General features: G+C 41.3%; 1 protein-coding gene across 2 annotated transcripts; it reads left to right on the plus strand.

Moving 5' to 3' along the window:
* The first annotated feature begins 434 nt into the window (after nt 1-434).
* Wdr82 (WD repeat domain 82) lies at nt 435-24,552 on the plus strand. Of its 2 annotated transcripts, XM_027934044.2 has the most exons (9): nt 435-872; nt 8,367-8,464; nt 11,830-11,896; nt 16,584-16,683; nt 17,167-17,283; nt 17,613-17,768; nt 18,817-18,886; nt 19,559-19,701; nt 21,732-24,552. In XM_027934044.2, exons 1-9 carry the CDS (start codon nt 712-714, stop codon nt 21,759-21,761), a joined length of 942 nt encoding a protein of 313 aa, XP_027789845.1. In that variant the 5' UTR covers nt 435-711; the 3' UTR covers nt 21,762-24,552. The 2 variants fall into 2 exon arrangements, with proteins under 2 accessions (XP_027789845.1, XP_071471767.1); XM_071615666.1 differs by lacking the exons at nt 8,367-8,464; nt 11,830-11,896.
* The last annotated feature ends 313 nt before the right edge of the window (nt 24,553-24,865 follow it).

Consider the following 24,865-nt stretch of genomic DNA (forward strand, 5'->3'; position numbering starts at 1 on the left):
TCCAACTGAAAAAAAAAATCATCCACTTAAAATGTGTGCAGTCCACCACAAATTACCCCTCAATAAAATAAACTGGACCTCTGGTGGAGGAGTGATCAAGCACTTCCGCAACACCCCCAAAATAGGCCTCAGGCGCACATCAGACCTCCGCAGTACCTGCGGCCTAAGTCTCCCTAGGGGGAGGCAATCACACGAAAAACCGAAAAGCCCCCGACACTCGAAGCCTTTCCGCCCACTGAGGGAGATCTAAAGCGTTCCAGACCCTCAGGCCCTGCCATCAAAAAGAGAACTGTCGCCTCCGGCTACCCAGTCCCTGCACTCAGCTGCCGCTGCGCTGACGTCACCACCCTGCCTCCCAGTCTCTCGCCTCCGTTCCCGCCCCGCCCCCTTTCCCGGCGTGCGCCGGGGCTAAAATTCCCCGCCCTGGGCTTCTGCCTGTCGCCCCAAGATGGCGGACACAATGAACCGGCGCCGCGCCGGTTGGCCCTGAGGCGACTCTGAGGAGGAACGGTCGCCTAGGCCCCACGGTCCAGGCAGAAGAGTATCGCCAGTGCGAGAGGGGAAGGAGGCGGACTTACTGCTCGCAGCCCTTCCGCTCGCCGCCAGTGCGGCGCCCGCCCCGCCCGGGTTGGCCCTCCGCAGCCCGCCCGCTCACCCGCCATCCAGCCCCGCCCCGGCCCTGCGCCGCTGCCGCCTCCAGCAGCCGCCGCCATGAAGCTGACCGACAGCGTGCTGCGGAGCTTCCGCGTCGCCAAGGTGTTCCGCGAGAACTCAGACAAGATTAACTGCTTTGACTTCAGCCCCAATGGCGAGACGGTCATCTCGAGCAGTGACGACGACTCCATCGTGCTCTATGACTGCCAGGAGGGCAAGTGAGTGCGGCGGTGGCTCTGGGCCCGGCTCTTGAGTCCCTCCCTCCCTTCTGTGGCCCAGCACTGGTCCCGCGGCCCGCCCTCCGTCCAGACTCCGGCCCCCGGTCTCTTTTGCTTCTTCCTGGGACGCCTGCACCCCGCAGCCGTCCAAAGACCTTTTCTTTCTTTAAAAAATAACGATAATCGTAATAATAACAACATTTTTTTTTATGTCTTCGGCCTCTTCAGAGTGCTTCTGTGTGGTTTTCCGAAACCCGCCTTGACCTTGACCTTTAAGGGCCCTGTCCGTGCATCCCGGGCCCAGCAGGTAGTTTTTCCCGCTCTTCCGACCGTGGGAGGTGCAGGTCGGCTCTGGGCTGGATGCAGAACTGGAGGGACTGCTCTCCTACTCATCCAACAGCGTCAGCTCTCTCTGCCCTTTCCGTGGTGACCTCAATTCAGCTCTGGCACTCCGCCGGTCCCCTGCCCCGCAGCTTGTCGTGGCCTTTCTGCCGTCAGGCCCCGTGGGTTGCATTTCTTGGCTGTCAGGATTTATTTGTTGTGCTTCCTTGAGCCCCTGGCGTTTTCTTCCTCTTCCAAGCCTTGCTCTTATTCCCTCAGACCTGGTCTCCACGTTTATTATAAACTTTTTAACATCCTGAAACTTTTTTTTTTTTTTTTTCCCTTTTTGCCATTCACAAGCGAATTTGACTGTCCCATTCTGATCCGAATGTGAACTCCTTAAAGTAAAGCATCCCAGGACAATTTCGTGTTTCCCCTTACACATTATTTTAACAGTTTCTGGTCCACTTGGAATTATCAAAATTCTGAATCTGGTCGTCAAAGTTTTATGTTGCACCAGGTCACTACACTTGGCATGTCTTTGCAATATCTTATGAACAGAGAGCGCTTTACCTTTTCCTCTATGGGCCTTCTCAGTCAGGCCTCATCCCTGTGGACTTGCTCCAAGTCCTTGCTGAATTGCTTCTTTGGAGCAGAAACTAGTTTAGACTAAATTTTATTTCCCCTCAGCCTCCTTTCCCAAGCAGGTTTGAGGATGTTCGGTTTAATTCAGTGGCTACTGGTTTTTTCAGACTTCATTTTGTTACCTAGTTACAAATTTTATGTTTTGAATCCTTGGATTTTTTCTCTACTTTCTCCAAGCTGTCCCTTTTGCCCGCCCCCCCCCCCCCCAAACAACTGATGTTTTTCTTTTGGAATTTGTCTCTTCATTTGTGAATTTGATTATCTAAAGTAATGCTGTTTTGAACAGAGCTATGTTTTCCCCAAATTTCTTCCCCACTGGAGCTATGATAAAGTATTATGTAACTGGCTTTGGATCTGCTTGCAGTCATGTGGAAGAGTGGCCTACAGTGATCGTCCTGGGGGAGAGGGAATTTTTTTCCTCTAGTACTGGCTATTGAACCCAGGGGTGCTCTACCAGGAAGCTACATCCCCAACCCTTTTTCAAAAATTTGATAATGGATCTCCCTAGGTCATTAAGGCTGGCCTAGAATTTAGGATTCTCCTGCCTCAGCCTCCAGATAGGTAGCTGAGATTACAGGTGAGCTCCACTGCACCTGTTGGGGAAAAGGAATTGTTAGCTGAACAGATACTTAGTTATTTGAGTCAGTGTTATTCATTTAGTAGATGAATTCTGTCCATGTCTGGCTACTTGAATCAGTTTGGTGTTTGTGATGGGATTACTTGCTATGTTGCCCAGGCTAGCTTCAAGTTTATAATCCTCCTGCTTCAGCCTCTGGAGTAGCTGGGATTTCAGGCACATGGCCCAGCTTTTTAATGGGTTTGGAAGAGGAAGTAATGTTTAAAGCTAGGGCAGAGATTGTCATTGTGAAGTCCTGGAACTAGAAGTAAATTGAAGCTGGTTTGCTTGAAATTTTCAATGCTTGTGCACAAGATTAGAACCTACCTCCAGAACCTAACAGTGGAAATACATGTCTACATTGAAAGGAAATGATGGTTGTCCTGGCATTTCTTCAATTTGTCACCAAATGTGGAGAATTTCTTCCTGTTATGAAGTCTTATATTGTAAAATGCCAATTTTGGCTTTTTACAATTATAGACTTTTTGAAAGTTATAATGTTTCAAAGACTTCCCTTGGAGGAAAAAAAAAAACATACTTGAAATACACTTGAAAGAATGATCCAACAACTTATTAAGTTTTGCACCGTTTGCTTTATCATTCCATAGGTAAATATTTAAACTTATGCATTTTTCCCATTACAGAGTAAGTTGGAGATATCAACCCCTTTATCCCTAAACATTTCAATATAGATTTCTTTTTCTTCTTCTTTTTTAATATTTATTTTTATTTATTTATTTTCGGTGGACACAACATCTTTATTTTATTTTATGTGGTGCTGAGGATCGAACCCAGCACCCCGTGCATGCCAGGCGAGCGCGCTACCGCTTGAGCCACATCCCCAGCCCCGCCCCCCCCCCCTTTTTTAATATTGGCTTTTGAACCCAGGGCACTTTATCCCTGAGCTACATCCCCAGCCCTTTTTATTTTTTATTTTTATTTTGGAGTACTAGGGATGGAACTCGGGGCACTTGATCACTAAACCACATCCCCAGCTGTATTTTGTATTTTATTTAGAGACAGAGTCTCACTGAGTTGCTTAGCGCCTTGCCATTGCTGAGGCTGGCTTTGAACTCTTGGTCCTCCTGCCTCAGCCTCCCTAGCCGCCGGGATTACAGGCATTTGCTACTGCGCCGGGCTATTTTTTATTTTTGATACTAGGGATTGAACTCAGGGGCACTTGACCAGTGAGCCATATTCCCAGCCCTGTTTTGTATTTTTTATTTAGAAAGTGTGTCTCACTGAGTGACTTAGTGCCTCGCTTTTCTTGAGGCTGGCATTGAACTTGTGATCCTCCTGTCTCAGCCTCCTGAGCCACTGGGATTACAGGCATGTGCCACCATTCCCACCCTTTTAATTTTGATTCAAGGTTTTGCCACGTTGCTTGAGGCCTTGCTAAATTTTGATCCTCTTGTGTCAACCTTGCGAGCCACAGGCATATACTACCATGTCCAGCCCATTTAAACTTTGTTTTGTTGTTTTTTTTTTAAGAGAGAATTTTTTAAAATATTTATTATTTTAGTTTTTGGCGGACACAACATCTTTGTTTGTATGTGGTGTTGAGGATCGAACCCTGGCCACACGCATGCCAGGCGAGCGCGCTACTGCTTGAGCCACATCCCCAGCCCCCCATTTAAACTTTGTAATGGAGTTAATCTATTGAGATTTCAACTTGAAAACACCTAAAGGATATTATTTGTGGTAGATGAAGCAGATTACTCAAAGAGAAGAAGAAACTTAACCAAATATTTGAGAAAGTGTTGTGTATGGCCTTGAGTAAAGACCCTTGAAATGAATATATTAGGATCTTTCAAACCAGGAAATGAAATTATAGACTTATTAGGAACAAATCTCAGGTTAATGTTTTTGGTAAATTTTAGAAGGCCATATCAAAGTTTAACACTCCCCCCCACCCCAACTTCTTTATACCATATTCTTTTAGCATTGGTATTTCAGGGTCTTTTCTGTTTGGCCATGGGCTGAAATAGGGCTTGGTTTGATACATATAAAGTTAGCTGTCTTTAGAGAGCAGAATCCTAGACAGTGGACCAAGTAGTTTTTTTTTTTTTTTTTTGATCTTTTTAGAGTGACAATTATTTCAGTAAAGGTAAACATGTGGAAATTCCAGTGCATTTGTTGTGAGAAGTCTTATTTGGCTTCATTGGCATTAACAGCAATTGAAAATGCAAATAATTGACTTTTTTTTTTGCAGTACAGTGAATTGAACCAAGGGGTGCTCTACTGCTGAGCTACAATGGCCAGTCTGGTCTCAAATTTGTAATCCTCCTGCCTCAGCCTCCTGAGTAGCTGGAATTATAGGGTGTGTGCTACTGATCCAAATGATTGGTTTTTTGTTTTTTTTTTTTGGTACCAGATATTGAACCTAGGGGCACTTAACCACTGAGTCACATCCCCAGCCCTTTTTATTTTTTATTTTAGTATCAGGGATTGAACCCGGGGGTGAGGCTTAACCACCAATGCACATCCCCGACTGTTTTTCTGTGTTTTAATTTTGGGGGGGTACCGGGGATTGAACTTGGGGGCACTCAAACACTGAGCCACATCCCCAGCCCTATTTTTGTATTTTATTTAGAGACAGGGTCTCACTGAGTTAGTTGTTAGTACCTTGCTAAATGGCTGAGGCTGGTTTGAGCTCGTGAACCTCCTGTGCTGCTGGAATTACAGGCATACACCACCAAGCCCAGCCAAATGATTGGCTTCTTAAGGCTTCCTGAGTCATTTAAGTGTTTAGCATCCAGGTTCCAAGAGGATTTTACGTAGAGAGGGTGAATATTTTCATAAATTTGAACTCTTGAAACATTGGTATAGGATTTTGAAATCCTTCTAAGTCTTAAAATGTAGAAATTTATTTTTAAGTCATTTTAGGAAAGTGGTAGTGTGCTTTACCACTAAATTATGTCCCCAGCCCTTTTCTTATTTTATTTTGAAATAATGTCTCACTAAGTTACCCAGGCTGAGCTTGAACTTGTGATCTTCCTGCTTCAACCTACTGAGTAGATGGGATTATCTGTGTGTGCTTTTCTTACTTGATACATATGAGTTGTTCTGGCATTCAGATCTAATTTTACAGAGGTAATTGGGTGGTTTTTGTTGTTTGTTTTTTGCTGAGATCTGTTTTAGCTTGATCTTGAGGTTCTGTAGAAGACATTTAGGAACTTCATCAAATGAGTTGGTAACCTGGACTGGAAATGTGTGATTTTATGTTAAAATAAAAAGAACCATTTTTTGCTAAGGATTTAGGCTTGCCTTTAGAGTTAGGTTTGCCTCCTAAAAGTTTCAGCAAATAGGATATCTTCTGCGAGAGCAGGGTATACTAAGAAAGGCAGACTGTTTTGCGTCTGGTTTCAGTTTTCATAAATCATTACCTTCTTGAGGAAAGCTTTCTAAGTGAAAGGCTTAAAAAAAGCTCTTGGGGTTGACTTATTTTCATGTCCCTCTTTGTTGTTACGACATGACTTGTGTGTTGTTTTGTATATCTTTCTTTCTAAATAGGTATACTTTTCTCAAAAGCTTTTAAATTTTGTAGTAGAGATTGAATTGAGCTAGGTATAGTGGCACATGCCTGTCATCCCAGCTGAGGCAGGAGGATCACAAGTTCAAGGCTAGCCTCAGCAACTTGGTGAGGCTCTAAGCAATTTGGAAAGACCATGTCTCAAATTTTTTTTTTTTTTTTTTAAGGTGGTGGGATAGTTGGGAGCTGAGAATGTAGCTCAGTAGTAAAGTATCCCTGGGTTCGATCACCAGTATCCAAAACCAAAGATTGAATGGAGCTGGGCACTGTGGCACACATATGCATACCCAGCGGTTTAGGAGACTGAGGCAGGAGAATCTCAGGTTAAAAGCCAGCCTCAGCAACTTAGCAAGGCTGTAAGCAACCTAGTGAGACACTGTCTCAAAATAAAACATATAAAGGGCTGGGGATGTTGTTTAGTGGTTTAGCACCCTTGCGTTCAATCCTTGGTACCAAAAGAATTTTTAAAAAGATTGAACTGGTGAGCCCTCACATTTACTTATGCTTCATAATTCTTTCTGTGGCCATTGAGCTTGATTTAAAAAAATTTAAGAGCACAGAATGTCATATTGTCCAGGCTGGTTCTCCTTTGATGTAAAATAACAACTTTGTCTTAAAGGAAATAAGATAATTTTAATTTTTTTTCCTGAGGCAAATATGAGTGACCATGGCCTGAAAACAGATTAAATTGCCCTGAATGACATGTTTAACTGTGGAAAAGGTTATATGAAGTCACCAAACAGAAGAAAGTCATAAATCAAACACTTATAACTGATAAGCACCCCTGGGTTCAATCCCTGGTACAAAGTGAGAGAGAGAGAGAGAGAAAGACAGACAGGATATTATGTCAGTATGAAAGTTAAGGTAAGTGGTTGTTAAAGGGCCTAAAATGTCCTGAGATGATTTTGGCTATCAAAAACATTCTTTCTCTGTACCCATCACTGTGTTCTAGTCAGCTAAGGTTAAGCATTCTGCAGAATCTTCAACATATATATAGATACAGTTTCTTCAGAGAACTTCAGTTTACATTGTCACAGAGCAGGAAGCTGAAACTCCAAACCTCAATTCTGGTGTTGCAACAAAAGAAAATTTAAAGTCAGACACCAAGAGTCATGCAAGAGAATTTTATAATCAATGAAGATAAAGTGGAATGAAGTGAGAGTAAGGTGAAAGTAAAGAAGGCACAAGCAGAGAACACTCTCAAGGGAAAGAGTGATAACAAAGGAAACAAAGCTACTTTCCACTTTCATTGTTGTTTTTGTGTTTGCCTTGAAAACTGGGGACCACTTTCTGCAGCATTCTTTACCAATCAGGTATTCAACTCCTTCACATCAGGCAGTGGAGTTTTTTACCCTAATTGGTCTTTTCTGTTGTGGTAGCCATCCTATTCAGAAGGGCTTCATCTGTAAGTCAAGCCTATGTTAATGTGGCTGGGGTCAGCAACCAGAGAGGTTAACTTATCATGGTCCTCAAGATTTCCCCCTTTCTGAGACAAAAGGAGACACTTGGGGCCATAACTTCTAGTTTATCTTGACCTTTATGGGCCCTGTAGAGAGTTAGACCCATAAATCCTTTCTTAATGTATTCCCCCAGCTGGCTCTTTTAACATTGTTTGTTTATCCTCAAGGTTTATGTACTAATGTTTTTCTACAGGTTATCTACTATAGTTATTTACTCATCTGTCTTGGCAGTACCTTATAATAAACCTGTGATTTTTAAATAAAACTTAGAATAAACCTGTAGGGATCTTGCTATGCATTTTACTGTTCATTTCTACTAACTACTACCTAACAGCATCTCAAACTCAGAGCTCTCTGGGGTTCAAGGAATTCCCAGCCTCAGCCTCCTAAGTAGTTGGGACTACAGGTATACCACCTCATCCCTTGATTAATTGATTTTTCCTTCTTTGGTGTGTGGAGGGTGGTACTGGGGATTGGATCCAGGCGTATTCTACCATTGAGCTATATCATTAGTCCTTTTTTTTTAATACATTTTTTAGTTGTAGATGGACCTTTATTATTTATTTATGTGGTGCTGTGGTTCAAATTCTCATACATGCTAGCAAGCGCTCTAACCCCTCCATTTTGTTTTTGATTTTGAGATAAGGTCTTGCTAAGTTGTCTAGGCTGGCCTCAAACCTGGTGATCTTCTTGCCTCAGCCTTGTGAGTCAGTGGGATTATAGGAATGCACCATGGTGCCTAGCTATTTCCTCCTTTTGGATGCAATTCTGTTTTCTTTCCAGTGTTAGAACTTATTGACTTACTGAGACTCCTCATCCTCACCACATCATTTCAAGTGCTACTCTTTATATGGAGATGTCATATTTTGGAGTTGAAGAATTTTGATGATTTTTTTTTTCTCTGTCCATTTCCTCATCAGACCAAAGAGAACCTTATACAGTAAGAAATATGGTGTGGACCTCATCAGATACACGCATGCAGCAAACACAGTCGTTTACAGCTCTAACAAAATAGACGGTAAGCAAACCTTTTTAGGAAGTTAAGGTTATGGTTTCCTTTGTTAAATCTTTGTGACTACTTCTGCTTTGTTTATAATTTAGTTTATATTCCTATGATGTTAGCAATGGTAATTAAATTATAACTAAAGGAATGCTGGAAGCAGTACTAGCACTTTGAAAGATTTGGAACTAAATGAAAAATCTGGGCTGGGGATGTGGCTCAAGCGGTAGCGCGCTCGCCTGGCATGCGTGCGGCCCGGGTTCCATCCTCAGCACCACGTACAGAGATGTTGTGTCCGCCGAGAACTAAAAAATAATAAATATTAAAAATTCTCTCTCAAAAAAAAAAAAAAAAAAAGAATGAAAAATCTACAGTTAATATTGAGTAGCAAAAGGAAGCAACTAATTACATTTACTTCTAAGTTAATACTCCTTGAAACTTGAAAAAATACTTTTAGAACAAATAAAAGGAAAGAATACTTGACACAGCAAGTAGTAAACTATTGAAGAAAAATAGTTCCCATTCTTAATATGTAGATTTGAGGTCTGGGGGTGTATCTCAGTGGTAGAACTTAACAAAAGGCTCTGAGTTGGATCCCTAGCACCGCAAAAACAATATGTAGATTTGAGAAGAGTTTTCACAAAAATATGAGAAAAAAACTTTAGTTCACACTTCAAATTCCTGGGCTTTAGCAAACTCTTAGGCTCAGATGATCCTTCTGCCTCAGTAGAAGTTTAAATAAAGAAGAGTTTTTGATGTAGTCCATCATTTAATGGTCTGTGTCATAAAGGGCAGTATACTAACCTTAGTCATCTTTGATTTTAGGGATACTTTTTTAATCTGAATTTTATTCACCCCTTCACCCCTACCCCTGCTTTTTTTTTTCTTTCTTTCTTTTGTTTTGCGGTGCTGGGGATTGAACCCAGGGCCTTGCGTATGCCAAGTAAACTAAGATATATCCTCAGCCCCTCCCTTTTTACTTTTAAATAAAGCTGATCATCTTTGAAGAATAAATTACTTTTAGAAATTAAAACCTGTGAATTTCTTTCTGTAATAAACGGTCTTTGTTTTTATCTGCATTTCCCCTGGGATGACTCCTTCCAAGTTAACAGATTGTCTTGATAATTGAGCTATAACACTTAATTTCATATTAGGACTCTTTTTTTTTTTTTTTTTTAATGTTGCCTTATTGGTTTATTGTTTTACTTTTTATAGTAACCTTTTTCTAATGTCATTCAACAAGGATTGCTTAGACTGCTATTTTGGCTGTGTCTGCCTCAGAGCAGATGGGCAGAAGTCTTCATATTTTTTGTTTGTTTGTTCTTTTTTCCTTTAACAAGATCTTCTACCTGTAGTTGATTTTTTAGTAAGTATATTATTTCTACTTTTCATGTGTCTATTTCAGAAGTGGTTTTTTAATAAGCAGTGCAGTTGATGCTTTTGGATAAGAATATAAAACATTAGGATCCTGAGGAAAATATTTGTATATGATCATCTGAATGACTGGTACATTTCTTATGTTGGGCTGCTTTTCTGAGTGATTAAATGAGGATTCTCCAAATGTGGTACAAGATCAGGCAAATGTGTGGCACTTGCAGCTTTGCTGCCAGGCCTCTGCTGTGGGAATCTTGCCTTTCCTGTCTCAAGTGCATCCTGAAGAGTTCTTCCAGCGCTCCGTTTCCTTTTTGCCTGATTCCAGGCTGAGGTAGTAGTTTGTACAGTTTGAGGGTCTATGATACCACCCGGTACAAGGAGATAACTGTACAGGCCACTGCCTTGCCAGGAACAGTGCGCCAGCTACCAAGTGGGGCGGAAAGGATGGTGAAGCCCTGCTCGTCTCTGGGAATCCAGGTAATGGGGAGGAAGTCTTTTCTTCTTAGGGCAGGTGAGTAGTTTCTAACACTAGATCAGGAATACTTTGTAGTTGTCATTTGAGAAGTTTGAAGATGTTTTCAAAGAAACTGTGTAGTTACAGAACATAAAAGGGTACCCTTTTCTGAAATTTCCCAGGTTAAATACCCTCTTATTAGGAAGTACATTTATGAACCACCACTGGGTGAATCACTTGCTGCTTTCAACCTCTATATTCTGGATTTCTGTTTGACTTTAGAATGTTCTTTCTGTGCTTTTGTTTCCCTGCATTTTGGTATCATTTTCTGTTACCTATTTTTCAGCAATTTCTTCTTTTTTCCTCATCTTTTTTAGAAGCATAATACTTTCCTACTTTTCCAATTCTGTTCTTTATGGCACTTAATTCCCCTGCCACCACCATCTTTTTTATTATTTACCTTTTATAATAGAATGATTTGTTTTTTTTCTTTTTTCTTTCCATTTTTATTTTTGGTATTGGACATTTAACGCAGGGGTGCTTTATCACTAAGCAACATCCCCAGTAAGTTGCTGAGAGCTTTGCTGATTTACCGAGGCTGGCCTCAAACTTGCAGTCCCCTGTCTCAGCTTCCCAAGTTGCTAGGATCACAGGCAAGCACCACTATGCCCAGCTGATTAGTTTTTTGTGTGTGTGTGTGGCGGGGGGGCGGGTTCTTTTTTTCTTTTTGGGGTGCTGGGAATCAAATCAGGGCCTCATGCCAGCAAGCACTTTACCACTGAGCCACATTCCCAGCCCCTGATCTGGATTTTAAGGGTGTGTGTCTTCTTTTTCCTAAGCACAAATCTTGCTGATTATTCCTTTCTTTAAAACTGCAAAATCTCATTTCTGTTACTTGATATATTTCATGAGTTTGATATATATATTTTTTTAATGTCCTCAACCCAAATCTAGACATTAGTCTCTGTGTTGTTAGTTGCAGTGTACATTGTGTATCCTATGGAATGTTGGGATGGGACAATCTTGAAGAACCCTGGAAAAAATTGCTGCCAGGGTCCATCCTGATCTGTAGCTTATTTGGCTGCTCATAGCTTTGAGCCTGTTTCCTCAGCAGCCAAATGTGTTTCTATAAGGTTTTTCCATTCTGTGGGCACTAAGACTAATATTTTTTTGCCAGGGTATATTTGCAGGGCAAGTTGCATTGTAATTTTGAAGAAGCCAAATATTGATAGTCGAACAGTGATTTATTTTACTTTTATTTTTGGTATTGATTGGGATTGAACCCAAGGCCTCATACATGTTAGGCAAGCACTCTACCACTGAGTTATACCCAGAGCCCCCAAACGGCTCTGTCAGTATGCTGTTAACTTAGAACTGCTTTTGAGTTGTGAGAAATCTATATACCTACTCTTAAGCTGCTAAGAAGAATTATTCACTTTACTTGGGTGATGGAATACAGTGGGGTTTTGATCCTGTCTTTTCTTCAAGATGAAACTGCAAAGTAAATTGCTTTTAAATAATACAGTATCACCATACCTTATTTGTCTTCTTGCAGATACTATCCGTTACCTATCCTTACATGACAACAAATACATCAGATACTTTCCTGGACATAGCAAAAGGTAAGACCCAGGTATTGCAGAATTGGGTAGTTATTTATCCCTGAGCTAACCCAGATAACAGAAGAGTGGATTTTATTAGTGAACCAAAGCTATTTCCTCACTGCTCTTTGGTATTCTTTTTATAAATCTTTAGGAAGATATAGTCATGGTGATGTTGGGAATGAGTCTGATAACCATCAGGAACAAGTAGCCAGCTATTGGAGTAGGTTGGGATTGAAGTTGGGTATTCTACCACCAAGTAAACCTGACTATCTTTGTTTCATTAGCCTCCCCGCCTCCCCCCCATATGCTGGAAATTGAACCCAGTGGTGCTAAAGCATGGAGCCACATCCCCAACTCTTTTAATTTTAAGACAAGATCTCTCTAAGTTGTGGCTTTTTGTTAGCCCTTCTTAAATAGTTAATTCTCAATTTTCCAAGGTTGTGAAAGCAGGGGTAGGGCTACAAAGATAAAGAAAATCTCAGTTAAAATATAAGTAAGGAGGACTGGGGTTGTGGCTCAGTGGTAGAGTGCTTGCCTAGCATGTGGGAGGCACTGAGTTCGATCCTCAGCACCACGTAAATTTAAATAAATAGAATAAAGTAAAAAAAAAAAAGTGTGTATGTATGTATGTGTGTATACACACACATGTGTATGTAAGGGACCAAGCACAGTGGTGCATACCAGTAATCCCATTGATTTAGGAGGCTAAAGCAGGAGGATTACAAGTTCAAAGCAAGTCTGGGTGAATTAGCAAGATCCTATCCCAAAATAAAAAGGGCTGGAGATCCAACTCAGTGGTAAATTTGTGCCCCTGATTCAATTCCCAGTACAGGCCTCCCCCCCCCCCAAAAAAATATACGTGTGTGTGTATGTGTGTGTGTATGTGTATGTATGTAGATGGATGGATGGATGGATAGATAGCAGGGGCTAGAGGTGTATCTCATTGGCAGAGTATGTGTTTAGCATGCAGGAGATGCTGAGTTCAATCCCTTTAATCCCTTGGATTAAAGACACTTAGTAATAAACCTATGTAGTAAAAATTACAGTTGGCATTTAAGAATACCAATCTCAGGTATCCCTTAATGAAAGAACCATTGTGAGGCTTTCCAGTACAGGTGGCCCCCATTTCAGCAGGTCCCTACAAAAAAATGTTACATGTGAAGCTTTGTGTGTTGGGGGGTGGGGAGGAGGGTTTGTGGTAATCAAACTTCACTCATGCTAGGCAAATGCTCTACCACTGAGCTAGCTACATCCTCAGCTCCCACATTCAAAGATCTTAATGAAGATGCAAAATGGAAACAAACAAATTTTTGCTTTTTTTAGGGGGGTAGAAATCAGGGATTGAACTCAGGGTAATTTAACCACCAAACTACATCTCTAGTTCTTTTTTTGCTACTGGGATTGAACTCAGGGGCACTCAACCACTGAGCCACATTCCCAGCCCTGTTTTGTATTTTATTTAGAGACTGAATCTCACTGAGTTGCTTAGCACCTTACTAAAGCTAGCTTTGAATTCATGATCTTCCTACCTCAGCTTCCCGAGTTGCTGGAATTATAGGCATGTACCACCACACTGCCTGGCTTTTTTGTTAAAGTCAAGAAGTTTAACTTCTTGTTCTATATTATATAATGTATGCAGGCTGTTTCTTTTTACCCTCACCCTACTTCCCCTAATTTTTTTCCTCCAATTTTTCCAATTTGGCTGAATGTTGTAACAAATATTTATCTTCTTGGATAATATTTCAGTCTCTTGGGGTTATTTTCTCCTATTCTCATTTATAAAAATGTACAGTAACCCAGGATGGCTTAGAGTGTTATGGAGTCCTGACAGAAAATGGACTGAGAGCTACCTGTTAATAGTTGTACTTCTGAGGCTCAGGGGTAGAGTGCTCGTGTAGCACATCCAAGACCCTGGGTTCGATCCTCAGCACCACATAAAAATAAATAAAATAAAGGTATTGTGTCCATCTACAACTAAAAAATAAATATTTAAAAAAAAAAAAAAAAACAGTTGTGGGGCTGGGGATGTGGCTCAAGCAGTAAAGCAGTAGCCGCGCTCTCCTGGCATGTGTGCGGCCTGGGTTCGATCCTCAGCACCACATAGAAACAAAGATGTTGTGTACGCCTAAAACTGAAAAATAAATATTGAAATTCTCTCTCCTCTCTCTTTTCTCTTCTCTCTCTCCTCTCCTCTCCTCCCTCCCCCTCTCTCTCTCTCTCAAAAAAAAAAAAAAAACAGTTGTACTTTTGAGTGATTAGCGTTCTTGTGTTGCGGAAGACTGGAGATTGTAGCTGTTAGTTATTGTGTACTATCAGATAGAGGATAACTCATGACAAGTAGATGATTTTGCTTGTCATATTCAAATCAGTGTTCACAGATTTACTCTTATAATTAAGGGTTAATGTGCCTGCTGAGATTTTTTCCATTCTTCCTTATTGTATCTTCTTTACCCAGAAGTACTTTACCATTGATCTACATCACCAATCCTTTTAATTTTTTGTTTTGAGACAAGATCTCACTAAGTTGCTTAGGACCTCATTAAATTGCTGCTGATTTTGGCCTCAAACTTTTGATCTTTCTGCCTCAGACTCTCAAATCACTAAGATTACAGGCTTGCACTACTGTGCCTGGCTCTCCATACCTCGACCCTGTTTCTTAGTAGATGACTGTGTCCCTCTGTTGAGAGAATCAAGGTTATCCAAATGAGTACTTTTGAACTTATATCCCTTTTCCTGAAATTCTTCTCTTTGGATCTCTTTTCCTTGAAAAAGAAGTAGCCTTCCTTCCTTGATGAAATTAACCTCCCACTTTCCACTTGGCTTCTGTCTCTATAATTGACCTTTTCCTTATTGCATCTACAAATTTACTTGGAATTCCTCATCTTAAGTCTATTTATTGATCCTTTCACCCACTTTTCACTATCAAACATGATAGAAGAATATCTACATTTTCATCTCCAACACCTCATACTTTTCAGTGTTTAAAAACACTTGCTCTAGTCTGTTAGAGTCATATGGACTTGGACACTTAGGTTTCTAACTACCTCAACTTTCTCAGGAGATTTTGGCTTTTAATAGTATCTTTTGTTAAGGAGCTAGTGCAAATGTTGAGTTATGATTGGAAGAAGAGTTTTTTGGTGATACTCAGGATGGTACAGGTGGAGTACTCCTTATCTCTGGAAGTTTTCAGATTTTAGAATATTTGCATATGTATAATGAGATATCTTAGGAGCGGGACTTATTGTAAACATGAAATTTATTTATGTTTCATATATACTTTACTCATAGCCTGAAGTTAATTTCATTCAGTATTTCTGGTTCATCCCGTTTTGACTGCAGCCCCATATATATGATCAAGTGTGGAATTTTCCACTTTCATTGTCATGTCAGTGCTTAAAAAGATACATGCTGGGCAAGTGCCCGACCATCCCTAGCCCCTGAATTTTCAGATTAGGAATGTTCAAGCTAGGCATGCTAGGCGTGCACTGTACCACTGAACCACAACCCTAGCCCCACAATCTACATTTTAAACACCTCTTCCAGTGATGCTGACGCCACTCTAGTTTGGAAACATTAGTGTACTCTTGTACTATCCTGTTGTTTTGTTTTGTTTTTCTTTTAATTGTATTTTGAGACTTTCCAAGTTGCCCAAGCTAGGATTATAGATGTGTACCACCACACCTAGCTACTACCATCCTATTAAGAAACCATGCTTCTTTAAAAAATTGATATATAGTTATCAAGCCATGAGTTATTCATTTACTTTTTGGTACTAGGGATTGAACCCAGGGGTACTTTATCACTGAGCTATATCCCCAGTCTGTTTTATTTTTTATTTTGAGATAAGAGTCTTGCTCAGTTGCTTAGGACCTTGCTAAGTTGCTCAGGCCGGTCTTAAATTTGTGATCCTCCTTCCTCAGTCTCCCGAGTTGCTAGGGTTATAGATGTGTGCCACCATGCCAACCTAAATTATCCATTTTAAAGTGTCCAGTTTGGTGATTTTTGGCGGGGGAGAGTGGGGTTTATATTCACAAGAGTTGGGCCACAATCCTTGCTATATAATTCCAAAACATTTTCATCACCCCAAAGAGAAATCCCATACCCATTCACATTCACTTCCCCAGTGTCCCTCACAATCACTAATCTACTTTCTTTCTCTGTAGATTTGCATATTCTACACATTTTGTATAAATGGAAAAAGATAACTTGTGGCCTTAGTTTCTTTCACTTAAGGTGATGTTTCTAAGGTTTATCCAGGTTGTCAATATGAGTCAGTACTTTATCACTTTTTATTACCAAATGATATTCCATTGCATTTTATGGATGAACCACATTTTGTTTATCCATTCATTAGTTAATGGACATTTGGATTATTTCCTCTCTTTTCACATTTCTATCAGCAGTGTATAAGTATTCCAATTGCTCTACCATCCTCATTAACATCCGTTAATTATTATAGCTATGCTTGTGGGTGTAAAGTAGTATCTCATTGTGGTTTTAGAATTATATATTTTTATAGTAAGGCTTTAAGTTGCTTTTTTCCATCATACCAGTTGGCTTTGAATATTTCAGATATGCTTGCATATATTTCCTAGAATAGCAGTTTTGGGAAACAGGTATATATAGCTAGGCAGAGTGGCTAGAGTTCACATCCAATTTTTGCTCATATTTTGCTTCAACTCCTATTTATCTTGATGCATTACAGGGTGGTGGCCTTGTCCATGTCACCTGTGGATGACACTTTCATTTCTGGGTCTCTTGATAAGACTATTCGACTCTGGGATCTCCGGTCTCCTAACTGCCAGGTAATGATACCTCACAGTTACATTTTTTAGCATTTCTTGTGGTAGGCATTATAATCAGTTCTCTCTTTCAAGAAGGAAAGCAAGCACTGGTTCCATTCTGGGATCCCAGAGTCTTCCTAAACTTCAGAGGAAACTTGTTTTCCTGGTAGATTGCTGCTTGGTAAGCAGATAACCTTAATCTAGTGTAGTTGGCTTTATATTCTGTGGCTTATTGTTTTAAAAAATTCTTTTCTTAGAGCTTTTGAGCCACAGGTTTTGGCCTCAGGGGATTGGTTTTTATTTGAACTTTTTGTCTATAATATTGTGCAGTTAGGATTGATTAGAAATCTATTTATATGGTGACTTCTTTTTTAAAAGCTTCAATTTAGTTTGATTTTGTTTGCTTTTTCTGTACTGTAGGTAGGCTTAGTTTTCATTAGGAAAGGTCAATTATATGGTGGTGAGATTCTTATTAACTTTTTGTCTTCTTTCTTCTTTCCTTAGGGCCTCATGCATCTTCAGGGCAAGCCAGTTTGTTCTTTTGATCCAGAAGGGTTAATTTTTGCTGCAGGTGTCAACTCTGAAATGGTCAAACTTTATGACCTTCGTTCTTTTGATAAGGTTTGAATCTTTGAATTATCTTGATGGTATGGAAGTTTTAGAGAAAAGATGGATATATTAAGCCCCTTTTTTATGGTAGAGGGAGTATGTGGTAGATATTAGAGAGCCATAGTTTATCTTGTGCTTTCCCACTCAAAAAGGAATCTCAGTAGCAGAGCGCTTGCCTAACACCCACAAGGCCCTCAGTTCTGTCCTCGGCCCTGGGGGCTGAGGGGGGGTGGGGGTGGGTGGAGGAAAAAAGAAATCTAAACTGATATAGAACGGGAGTTAGCTCTGACAGAAGGAATTGTAAATGTTCTTTGGCCTGGGGCTGCTTTTACCTTTTGCAGGGACCATTTGCAACATTTAAGATGCAGTACGATCGGACTTGTGAGTGGACAGGACTCAAGTTCAGCAATGATGGCAAGCTTATACTCATCTCCACCAACGGCAGCTTCATACGTCTCATTGATGCATTCAAGGGAGTGGTGATGCACACATTTGGGGTGAGCTGACATTTTTTTTTTACCCCGTTACTGGGAATTGACCCCAGAAGCGCTTTACCACTGAGCTATATCCCCAGCCCTTTTTAAACTTTGAGACAGGGTCTCGTTTAGTTTCCTAGAACAGCAGATTTGGGAAACAGGTATATATAGCTAGGCAGAGTGGCTATAAAGTTCACATCCAATTTTTGCTCATATTTTGCTTCAACTCCTATTTTTAAAAAATATTTATTTTTTTAGTTTTAGGTGGACACAATATCTTTATTTTATTATTATGTGGTGTTGAGGATCGACCCAGTGCCTCGTGCATGCCAGGCAGGCGCACTACCACTTTGAGCCACATCCCCAGCCCTTCAACTCCTATTTATCTTGATGATTCTAGACTGGCCTGGAACTTGCAATCCTCCTGCCTTAGCCTCCTAAGGCAGCTGGGATTAGAGGTCTGCACCATTGTGCCTGGCTTAATTGATATCCTTTGAGCATGACTGCTTGCATGCTTCTCCCTCCTGGGCTGAAAATTGTGTTAGTGATGGATAATAGCAGTTATCTTTTCACTGATTAAGGCATGAGCTTGCACCATCTTCCTGTCTGTGAACTTACTTCCTTTGGATTCAGAGATATTTGCTTCTCACCAAGTGACCAAAGTGAGGTGTTTAGATATAAAATAATTCTTAATTGCTCAGTGTGGTGCATACCTGTAATGCCAGCTACTTAGGAGGTAAAAGAGTATTGCAGGTTAAAGGCCAGCTTCGGCAACTTGGCAAGACCTTGTCTCAAAATTAAAAAAATAAAAGGGGCTGGGGAGGTAGCTCAGTAGTAGAGCACCCCTAGGTTCAATAAAAGTTTTCTTGCCCCTACCCCCCCATATAGGATTCAGTTAGGGAGTGAATATTTTAAGGGTGGCAACTGTATTTGGAACCTTGGTGGTATTGAATATAAAAAGGAAAGGGTTTCCTGGAAGATGATGTGTTTACTGGGTTGATGTTCTAGGCATTTTTAAACTAGTGACCCTGTAACAACAAGAGAACTGCTTTGTTTTGTTTTGTTTTAGGGTTATGCCAACAGCAAAGCTGTCACACTAGAGGCTTCATTTACTCCAGACTCTCAGTTTATTATGATTGGTAAGCTTCCTTCATTTCTCTTGGAGTTATTTCTGTGGTACTGTGCATTTGTTCAAGCTATTAAACTGATTAATCATAACCTGTTTAATAGATGTTTTCAGGTTTCTGTACAGTACATATATCAAGGATATAGTGTCTTTAAACTGTCTGACTTTGGGGTGTTCTTTGCTGGAACCAACATTACTGTTGATCTTCCCTTGACCAGCATTACAATTAAGCTCTAAAATTACTTTATTAGTATTATTAACTTCCTGGAATAACCCTATGTTCAGTTGCCTCAGTGGCTAGATATTGTTAAGCTAATGGTATTCAGCCTCTTTTTTGGATGGGAAAAGTAAAGCTAGAGGGGAAGTGACTTGCCTGAAATAAATAAACAAGGTCAAGTTCAAATCCCAAGGCTGGAACTATATAGCTCAAGGGTAGCATGCATGCGCATGCCTAGCATGCTCAAGGATCTGGGTTCGATTGGCAGTACCTCCTTCACGCAAAAAAGACTAATTCCCAATTGAGTGTGCTTCCTTCACTGTTTCTCCTTCCTCCCACTTTGTACTGAGGGCTGGGTCCTGAAGCTTGTCTTCTCTCCAGACCTCAATCATCTCTCTCAATCATGTCTTTCTTATCTCAGTTGTTTTTGTATTGAGCTATTAAATTTTCCTTGATGATTCTCTTTAGGTTCAGAGGATGGCAAGATCCATGTTTGGAATGGAGAGAGCGGTATAAAAGTAGCTGTACTGGATGGTAAACACACAGGCCCCATTACCTGTTTGCAGTTTAACCCCAAGTTCATGACTTTTGCCAGTGCGTGTTCCAACATGGTATGTGAACAATGCTAAGTGTCTTCTACATAGGGGCCCTCTCCTTTGGGGTGGCAGTGAGCATAGCATGCTGTAGGTACGAGTACCTGTTTGTCATCTGGCTTCCCTGTTCACCTCCCATCATGTAATGTCTGGCTGGGGTATTTTTTTATTCTTCCCACGAACTGGGGTCCCCTCTTGAGTTCCCAAGAGATAGTTTTTGCTATGACCTCTGCTTTTAGACTTAAATTACCTAGACTAGTGTTCAGTATCGGGGTAGGAGTTGGAGATTACCTAGACTATGCTGAACACCTTTTTTGCTGCTGGTAGTCTTTTTTTTTTTCTTTTTGGTACTGGGGATTGATCTTGGGGGTACCCAACTACTGAGCCATATTCCCAGCTCTATTTTTTGTATTTTATTTAGAGACAGGGTCTCACTGAGTTGCTCATTGCCTCACTTTTGCTGAGGCTGGCTTTAAACTCACAATCCTCCTGCCTCAGCCTCCCAAGCCATTCGGATTATAGGCGTGCACCACTGCACCCAGTTTGTTCTTGGTATTCTGAACCATTTTTTGTATGTTGGCACTGGGGATTGAACCCAGAAGTACTTTACCACTGAACTATATTCCCAGCCCTTTTTTTTGGGGGGGGGGGGGGGCGGGGTCTCACTTAAGTTTTCAGGTTGGCCTTGAACTTGGGATCCTCATGCTTCAGTCTCCTCAGTTGCTGGGATGTAGGCATATACCATCATGCCCAGCTGAACCCACCTTTTGTGACTGCATTCTTTTAGTCTTTCATTTCTCTTGGTTTACACTGATTTCCTCAAAAATTCTTAACAGTTGATGATAACTCACCACTTAGAATTAACTCTAACAGACCTAGAGTTAATTCTAAGTGGTGAGTTATCATCAACTGTTTTATCATCAACTTTGTCTCTTCCTAGACAAGACTTTGAAAACAAAGGATCAGTGAGTCTCAGCTCCTAGTTTTCTTTTTGGATCTCTTAAACCTGCCTGGGTATTTGCGTATGTTGCCTCCTCTCTTTTTTCTTTTCTTTTCTTTTCATTCTCCTTCCTTCCCTGAAATCCCAGCTATTCAGCTGGGTCACAAGTTCAAGGCTAGCCTCGGCAACTTAGCAAGACCTTCAGCAACTTAGTAAGACCCTATCTCAAAATAAAAATTAAAAGTAGATATAGCCGGATTACAGGTATTGCCACTACACCAGTCTCCTTCCTTTTTTAAAAAACCAAGCAAGTAATCTCGGAAGAAATGTGGAAAAAAGCATCCAATCCCTCTCATTTTTGTGGCTCAGAAAGGAGAGGGGTCAGTTTGAGGTCACCTGGCAGATTACCAATGAGGCCAGGTTCCCCAAATAGCATTCCTCTTTTTCTTCACATACTGGACCACTGTGGTGGAAGGTGGACAGTGAGTATTGGAAGGAAACAGAACCAGCTTAACTTTCATAGAGTGAGGAGTGTTTCTTTTCTTTTTTGCGGGGAGATACCAGGGATTAAACTGGGGGGCACTTGACTACTGAGCCCCATCCCCAGTCCTCTTTTGTATTTTATTTAGAGATAGGGTCTCATTGAGTTGCTTAGCACCTCATTTTTGCTGAGGCTGGCTTTGCACTCAAGATCCTCCTGCCTCGGCCTCCCCAGCCCTTGGGATACAGGTATGTGCCACAGTGCCTGGGTGGAGTGTTTGTTTTCAGACTGCCAGGGTTGGTCATTTGGGAGGGAAGGACACCAGGCCATAACTCTCCACCATTGGGGATCGGGGGTATAAAGAGCACTTCACAAGCCTGGTATGCTGACACATGCCTGTAATATCATCTATTTGGGAGGTTGAGACAAGAAGATTGCAAGTTTAACACTAACCTAAACAATTTAATGAGACCTGGTCTCAAAATAAAAAGGGCTATGGATACACAGCTCAGTAGTAGAGTGCTTGCCTAGCATTGCCCCAGGCTCTGGGTTCAATCTTGGTGGTGGAGGGGGGGGGGGGGCTTGACTTTTTAAAGCTGGCTTATATGACTTGTGTTCTCTTTCCAGGCCTTCTGGTTGCCAACCATTGATGACTGACCCTGATGCTACTCAGCTATTTCTGTATAATGGGGGTGGCCAGCAGGAAAAACTCAGAGTGGACTGAGATAAGTGGGATTGGATCATTTGACTGGGCTGGACAACATCCTTTCACATGGCCTTCCCATGGATGTGCTGTACATCTGCTCAAAAGAAAAAATTACTTTGTTGAGCTTCTTCATAAGAACTCTTGGTGCCACCGACTCAGTTGGGACTTAGCCTTTCCAGCCATCAATGCACCAGGTTCCTCCAGAGTGACCAGACTTGTGATTAGGTTATAGTGGGGCTCTCAAAAGCACCTTCAGTTTTGAATGTATTTGCTGCTGAGGAGCCAATGAAGTCTTCAATTCTGCACATCCCTTCTCCCATCTCCATAAATGCATGGGAAGCCACAGTTCTGGTTTTAAGATGCTTGGGCAGCTCAGTGCCCCTTGCCCTCACCCTGCATGTCTTGTTACTGGGTCTCCCTGTGTAATTGTGGCATTATTCCACAGCCATCATATTTGTTAGGTGCCAAACATTTACAGAAATAAGTCTTCATATACCTTGGGGTCAAAGATAGGGACAAATACAGAAGGACCTTGCTTGTCAGGAAGTTGTGCAGTTGTCCTGTAAGGGTGGGTGGTCTGGATAGGCCCCAGGCACTGGTGTTGGGTAGGAAAAGGCTCAAGAACCTAAAAGGGAGGGAAGGGGTAGTATTGTGTTCCTCGGGCTAGAAGGTTTAGCAGCAGCCTGGTGCAGTCCCATCATCAAGATAAACCTACAGTCCTGGGTGCCTACCAAGCTTGGTTTGTACAAAAGCAAGGTAGGAGTCTATTTTTGTACCTGAGATGCATTGCTCTTTTCCTGTGGGCCAGTATTGTGGAATGAGTCTGAGTTGTTTACACTGATGCCTTCCTTCCCTGTCCACCACAATTGTGTACATAGTCTCCAGGTGACACCCCCCTTTTACCCAGCTCCCACTGAAGAGTTGGTTCTAGGCCTGTGTTATATGTTATATTTAGCCTTTTATATATGACCTTTGATTTCTGTTTGTATTTTAGCACAGTATGTGCATCTTCATTTAAATATATTTGTGCATTCATATATGCATATATATGTATGTAGGCATATATATGTATGTATGTGTGTGTGTGTATATATATATATACATATACATATATATATATATAAAATCACCTGTAGCTTCTCAGTTCAGCCGAAGAAGGTAGAGTCCTGCAACCCAGGAGAAAGACTGCATCCTTGCTAATAGTGTTTGCCACAAGTGTTAGTCTTCCCTGTTACCTTTTTTCCTTTGGGAAACTAAATAAAAGCAAAGCTTCTTGTGTTTGCTGTTTCCATGGCAGCTAAGTGAGGGTCTTGGGATGACTTCCTATGTTCCTCAAGCCACACTTTGGGGTCCTCTCTGCAGTATTAGTCTCTTTTTTGCCTGGTGGTGCTCTGTCTGCATCTGTATATATGTCATAGTCATTTGCATGGCTTCTGTGCCTGGCTTGCAGCATTTAGGGACAGGATGCTGAAACCAGAGCACTTTGTTTGTCTAAGGCTTCTTACCAATTACAGGTTACTCCCACTTAGTATGGCTACTTTCTTGCTCTTTTTCTTGCTTTTTCTTGAGAGGAAGAGGTTTTAGCTAGGCCCAAGTTGGGATGCTCTGTATCCAGCCCATGGCCTTTTTTTCCCCTGCATGGCCTTCTTAAGAGCAGACCAAGTGGCATGTTACTTCCTTAAGTACCCAGTGAAACATTTTATTGCAGACAACACTCCATGCAGATCCAGAAACTGAGGCCCAATAAAGTTATGACTTGCCCAAAGGTACATAGCTGCTAGGGTAAATCAAGCCATCACTGCTTCTGTTTAGCAGCAGATATAGGCTGTGAATCACTAGCACTTTCTCTTTTTTTGTTGTTTGTTGTTTAAGCAATTACTCTTGACTTTTTAATCAAAGTGAAAGGGCAAATAGGCATACACCTTTCCCAAGAGTAGACTGGAATCTGCAACTGCTACCATGCCACCCACTGTGTAGCTCTTCCTTCCCAGAATGGAGGGATTCTGAGAAACCAAATAATTTGAGCTGTTACTGCCCTCCCCTGGCTTTTCAGGGTAGAAAGTTCACATTAGGAACGGTAGAAAGTTCACATTAGGAACGGTAGAAAGTTCACATTAGGAACGGTCAGAGATGGTGCTTGAAACTGAGTTAACAAGAAAGGCTGTATAATTTCTATATATGTAACTAACAGAGAAGGAACTCTCCAGTAGTAGGAATATGATGTGTATTTGAGTTCTCAGATGTCCAAAGCTGAGGCATCATGTCCTTTGAAAACATGTCACTTCACAGCCTCTACTTTATGCCCTGTGGAGCAGAGTTGGGGAGGAATAGAAAAGATTAAGCTGGAAGTGTGGCTAGGATAAAAGGGAAAGAAAGACTGAGAGTTGGCCCTGAGTAATGTATTGCTGGGAGCTGGAGTTAGGGCCAAAGCCACTGCTTTGTATGTGACAGCAACACTGAACTGCTCAACCACCAGCCAGTGGGGATATTTTTTAAAAGTTATTCCCTATTTCAATCTTAATTAGTGCTCATTAAGGATAATTGGGGGAATTTTAAAGAATCAATTGGCCACCCAAATGGTACCACTGTTAATCTTTTGGTGTTAAATGTTCCTCTACACATTTCTGTGCATAGGTTTTTGGTGTGTTTACATAGTTGTTATTCTACTGTATATACAATTTTATGTCCCTTTTGTACTTAACATATAAACTTTTTTTTCCATGTTAACAGTCTTAAACATAATTTTATGGGTGCAGCCTCTTCCATTGAGTTTCTGAAGTATTGTCTGCCTGGTACCCAGAGGGAGGGGGAGAGGGAGGGGATGGGTTGTCTACCTTCATTCTCTTAGCTTACATGAGGCTCCCTGTAATGCTGTGTGAATGGATTGCTGTAACCCCTGCTAGATAAGGCCTATGGGCAAGTAAGAACCCCTAGGCTCTAATAGGCAGCTACTGGGCCAGAAATGAGTGATATTTAAAGGAAAGCCCAAGCCAACCTTAATCTTCAGAACTTATCTGGCATATATGTCAGTCTGCCTTGCACATACACACACCCC

This window comes from Marmota flaviventris, chromosome 8 (genome assembly GCF_047511675.1).
Source record: "Marmota flaviventris isolate mMarFla1 chromosome 8, mMarFla1.hap1, whole genome shotgun sequence".
NCBI classification, from domain to species: Eukaryota; Metazoa; Chordata; class Mammalia; order Rodentia; family Sciuridae; genus Marmota; species Marmota flaviventris.

What these genes read in the sequence shown, in the direction of transcription:
- Wdr82 (XM_027934044.2), top strand. Translation starts at nt 712, where the DNA reads ATGAAGCTGACCGACAGCGTGCTGCGGAGCTTCCGCGTCGCCAAGGTG. An exon ending in TATGACTGCCAGGAGGGCAA is followed by an intron (nt 873 to 8,366) that starts GTGAGTGCGGCG and finishes TTTCCTCATCAG; the next exon opens with ACCAAAGAGAACCTTATACA. An exon ending in TTTCCTGGACATAGCAAAAG is followed by an intron (nt 11,897 to 16,583) that starts GTAAGACCCAGG and finishes GATGCATTACAG; the next exon opens with GGTGGTGGCCTTGTCCATGT.